The 4,853-nt window shown below is 38.0% G+C and overlaps 1 protein-coding gene across 2 annotated transcripts in view; it reads left to right on the forward strand.

The window, feature by feature from the left end:
* The first annotated feature begins 81 nt into the window (after positions 1-81).
* TMEM209 (transmembrane protein 209) overlaps positions 82-4,853 on the forward strand; it is a 33,215-nt gene continuing 28,443 nt past the window's right edge. The window contains exons 1-5 of one of the 2 annotated variants that reach the window (XM_024130107.2): positions 82-150; positions 1,095-1,231; positions 1,370-1,428; positions 2,279-2,410; positions 2,874-3,115. In XM_024130107.2, coding sequence (XP_023985875.1) covers positions 1,095-1,231; positions 1,370-1,428; positions 2,279-2,410; positions 2,874-3,115 — 570 coding nt within the window. In that variant the 5' untranslated portion in view covers positions 82-150. Of the gene's footprint in view, positions 151-218; positions 348-1,094; positions 1,232-1,369; positions 1,429-2,278; positions 2,411-2,873; positions 3,116-4,853 lie in introns of those variants that run through there. The other variant, XM_007109135.4, reaches the window with a different exon arrangement.

Genomic DNA, 4,853 nt, shown 5'->3' on the forward strand with positions numbered 1-4,853 from the left:
TTCCCCCACTCCCCTCTTCTCGCGAGAAGAGACAGTCTCTTTCTTCCTGTAACTGTAGCCCCACAAGCGGGTCGCTTTCCCCGTAACGCTTGGCTTCGCGCATGTGCAGTGCAGAGTGCGCCAGCCAGCCGCTTCCGGGCGAAGAACACGGTGCGTTTTCGGGGTCATCTTTGTGGTGTCTGGACTCTTGAGTCCACGCGGGCCGTGGGAGTTACGCGCCTGCGGACCTGGCGAGGGTTCAGCCAAAGGGGAGTGTGGCCAGACCTCCCACTACCCGTGGTGGAAGGGAGGAAAGAAGCCATAAAGTTTGTGCTGCGAGAGCCGGGGAGGGAAGCTCTCCGCACTGGGTAGTGTTGACTCGGGGGCAGGGTGGCGGGAAGGGTACTGCTCTTACTCTGTGGGATACGACTCCATATATCTGGAACAAGTCTTAACACTTGTCTGCAAGAGATGAGGCCTAGGAAAACAGAGGAAATAATAAATCCTAATGTGGACCAAAACTGCTCACTCTCCCCAACTCACCCGTATCCCCTTCACACCATGAGTACTCGCCCTTCTCAAACTTAAATCCTATTTTATCAGCAACATGAATCAGAGATCTCTGGCGTGTGTCGGTCCTGTGTAGAGTTGTTAAATAAAGATCATAGGCAGTTAATGACTTATGCACGAGCATGTGGGAGGAGAGTAATGACATATCTTATTTGGAATACTTTCTCCCAAAACTTGGTATTTTGAATTTCTTATAGCCCTTGGCCTAGTCCTTGTGACATATTCCAAAAACACAACAGGGCGTAATTGCAAACATAACTACTAACCCTTAAATTACAAAATAAGATGTTTTTCTTTATTGGAAGTGTTAAATTATTCTCTGAAGGAAACAGCCAGTTCTCTGTTGATTACAATGTGGTGCCAATGAGGCTGTAATTTAGGGTTCCCTTTTCATATACTAATATTAAAATTAGAAAAAGTTAAGAAAGACATTTGAAGATGAGGAAAAGTAGATGCAATTTTTAGTTACCTTATAACAAGTTTGATTTCTTAAATGGAGAAGTTGTTTCTTTTAATTAATTCTCATGCTTTTTGATTTTGAACAGATGCAAGGGGAGCCAAACCCTAGTGCTTCCCTTATTGACAGAACCATCAAGATGAGAAAAGAAACAGAAGCTAGGAAAGTGGTTTTAGCCTGGGGACTCCTAAATGTATCTATGGCTGGAATGATATATACTGAAATGTAAGTTAATTAGCCAAAAAGGGGGAAAAAAGTGAAAATTTAAGAGGCCAAAGGTTGGTTCCACAGGTTTTGTGTTTGTTTTGATTTTTGGTGTGGTTTTGTTTTGTTACTATTAAAAAGCCTTTTTAATTTTTTCAGGACTGGAAAATTGATTAGTTCATATTATAATGTGACACACTGGCCCCTCTGGTATATAGGTAAGTAATTTTCACTGCAATGTAGTTACTCCCGGTGAAAAACTGCGTTCCAGTTTAATTCAGCTTAGTATTCATTCCTTTATTCGACAAGTATTTGAGTGCCTGCTGTGTTCCCAAAACTGGGAATACACCAGGAGGGGAACAAGGTCCCTGCCCTCATGGAAGGAATATTCTAGTAGAAGAGACAATCAAATTAATAATATGATTCCAGATAATCATGAGTTCTGTGAAGAAAAATAAATTTTGGAGCTGGTAAGATTTGTGTTTGTATTTGTCTCCCTGAATTGCCTTCCCTACTTCTCTACCTTTTCACCTTTCAAGATCAACCTGATTTCTACTCCATTGATGACTTCCTCAGTTTCCTCATCCTTCCTCTCTGTCTTCTCTTCAGTAGTCCTTGGGTATAAAGGGTCCTTATGGCCATTGAAGTAAATTCCAAAGTCTAATACATACATTAAGCTAAAGTCCGGGATAGGGAAGTGGTGTGGCAAGTGGAAGAGCAAGAGTTTTGGAATCTGCATACCTGAGTTAGAATCATGGCTTCAATAACTAGCTGTGAGCTACTGCAAAAGTCACTTGACTTCTTTACAACTGGTGGTTGATCTTTAAAATGAAGGTGAAAATGTTTACTGTAAAAGGTTGTAAGGATTAGTGATAATATTTTCAAACTCACTGGTAAAGGCCCTACACGTAATAGACATTCATTAAGTGAAGTGGTAACTCTTAAGAGAAATAAGAAGATAGTTTTCAATTTTGTTGTTGTTAATTTGCTAAAGTATGCATGGTTTTGTTTCCCCCCTTTAAATGTTCCACCCCCCTTTTAAAAAATAAATAAATTGTTCTCTTCCAGAGCTTGCCCTTGCATCTCTCTTCAGCCTAAACGCTTTATTTGATTTTTGGAGATATTTCAAGTACACTGTGGCACCAACAAGTCTGGTTGTTAGCCCTGGACAGCAAACACTTTTAGGGTTGAAAACAGCTGGTAAGTGTTTCATATCTTTTGTAAAGGTGGGTGAAAGGTTAGCAATAAATCTTTCTCAATTTAATTTTCTCTTCTCATAGACAGCTAGAAGGGACTTCTAAGGCCATCTGGTTCAACTGTATTAAACAGTCCTACAATAAATGGTCTTAAGATCAATGATTACCTTTCCTATTTATATAAATTGAGTAACATTCACAGCCTCATGGAAGTTTGTTCCATTGTTTAATTACTGTTAAAATTAAATGACTAACTTTTGCTACATTAAAGCCAATTTCTTATTTTGAACTCTATGGAAATGGTAAACAACCATTTGTGTCCTTTGGTAGTAATACTTTATGTAATTTAACAACCAGGTCAATCTATTACTTGCCCTTTTCCTGAAGGAAAAGATTCAGTTCATTAAATCTGTTTTCATAGAAATTTTATTTATACTTACACACAATTATTTGTTTGTTCCTTCTAGTTGTACAGACTACTCCTCCACGTGATCTGACAGCACCCCAAATCCCTCCCTCTCCACCTTCTCCTTCAATTCAGGGTCAGAGTGTATTAAGTTATAGCCCATCTCGCTCACCCAGTACCAGCCCCAAGTTCACCACCAGCTGTATAACTGGATACAGCCCTCAGCTACAAGGTCTGTCATCAGGTGGCAGTGGTTCTTATAGCCCTGGAGTGACCTACTCACCCATCAGTGGTTATAACAAGGTAATGACTCTTTTCTCTTGGCCAATCACATTACTATTTTAGAATTGGGAGGTTTGAATTGAAAATCATCTAGTGAGTCGAAGCTCCTTGTTTTATCAATGAAGAAACCCAGGACCAGTGGATAATTGACTTGCCCAAATTGCCCATTTAAGAGCTAAGAATAGAAGCCAGGTTTCCTGACACCAGTTAGAAGTTCTTTATATCACATCTTAAAATAAAAGAAAAGATTTAGCTTTTGAAAAGATAACGAACTGAGGTTCACCATCTAGGATCTCTGCAGTCTTTAAAACAAGTTGAAATTATGATGATTTTTTCCTTTAGTTTCCTTTACTCATGTTTTTCCTCTTTTTTTGCTTCTTTATGTGAAACTTTTGTATATCCTTATAGAATATTAATGCTTTTCATCATATTGAAGTATCTTCTAAGCTAGAAACTGGGATTGTCATGTAACTTGACTCTTGAGTATGAATACTCTCCATAGGATGATTAGAAACCTTTATTCCATCTCCCACGGTAGAGTGGACTTTTGTTTTAATTTTTAGGCTTGATAGAAACAAAATTGACAAATTTGAAATTGTGACTCCTGCCTGATGCATAAGGCTGTAAAAGAGGCATTAGAAGAGGGATGGTCACATTTTCAAGTACTTTTTCTTGGCCACACCACGTGGCTTGCAGGATCTTACTTCCCTGACCAGGGATTGAACCCGTGTTCCCTGCAGTGGAAGCACGGAGTCCTAACCACTGGGCCGCCAGGGAATTCCTGGGATGGTAACATATTCAAATGCTGTCACTAGTTAGACTAATATTTCTATAGTTAAATGAGAAATGTCTGGAAATGAAATCAACACATTGTCTGCCCTTACCCTTTTACATAATATTTCTTTGTAATGAAATTCCATACTACTGGTTACCTAATAATAATTTTGGCAAGTAATGGAATTTAGAAAATTTTGTATAAGTTAAATATTATAAGGGTAATTCATAACCCATAGGTAAATATGACTTTTTAAAATAGTTTCACTTTGTTTTCATGGGAAAAGTACCATATGATCATTACAGAAAGTTAGGAAATTAGTAGAAAAAAATCACTCATCATTCTACCACCCAAACATAATTTCTGTTTAATGGCTACTTAGTACTCATCTAGTGGATATACCCTAGTTTACTCTTGAATATTTAACTTATTTTTATTTTTTAAAAACTATTATTAGTATCTACTAATTAGCTCTGTACATAAAGCTCATAACATTGCTTAATTACCTTGTTTTCTACTACATTATAACCTTGAGCACAAGATTATGTGTTTTTACTCATCTTTGTTTCCTTAGCACAGTGTATGGAATATAGATGCTATATGTGTCTGTTGAACCAAAGTAATACTTTGGAAAAATTAATGAAATGAATAATTATTTTTCTGGGGAAAAAAATGCTAAAATTGATACAGCCACTATGGAGAACAGTATGGAGGTTCCTTAAAAAACTAAAAACAGAGCTACTGTACGACCCAGCATTCCCACTACTGGGCACATACCCAGAGAAAACCATAATTCAAAAAGAGTCATGTACCAAAATGTTCATTGCAGCCCTATTTACAATAACGAGGACATGGAAGCAACCTAAGTGTCCGTCAACAGATGAATGGATAAAGAAGGTGTGGCACATATATACAATGGAATATTACTGAGCCATAAAAAGGAACGAAACTGAGTTATTTGTAGCAACCTAGAGATTGCCATAC

This window comes from Physeter macrocephalus, chromosome 5, assembly GCF_002837175.3.
Source record: "Physeter macrocephalus isolate SW-GA chromosome 5, ASM283717v5, whole genome shotgun sequence".
In the NCBI taxonomy this organism is placed as follows: Eukaryota; Metazoa; Chordata; class Mammalia; order Artiodactyla; family Physeteridae; genus Physeter; species Physeter macrocephalus.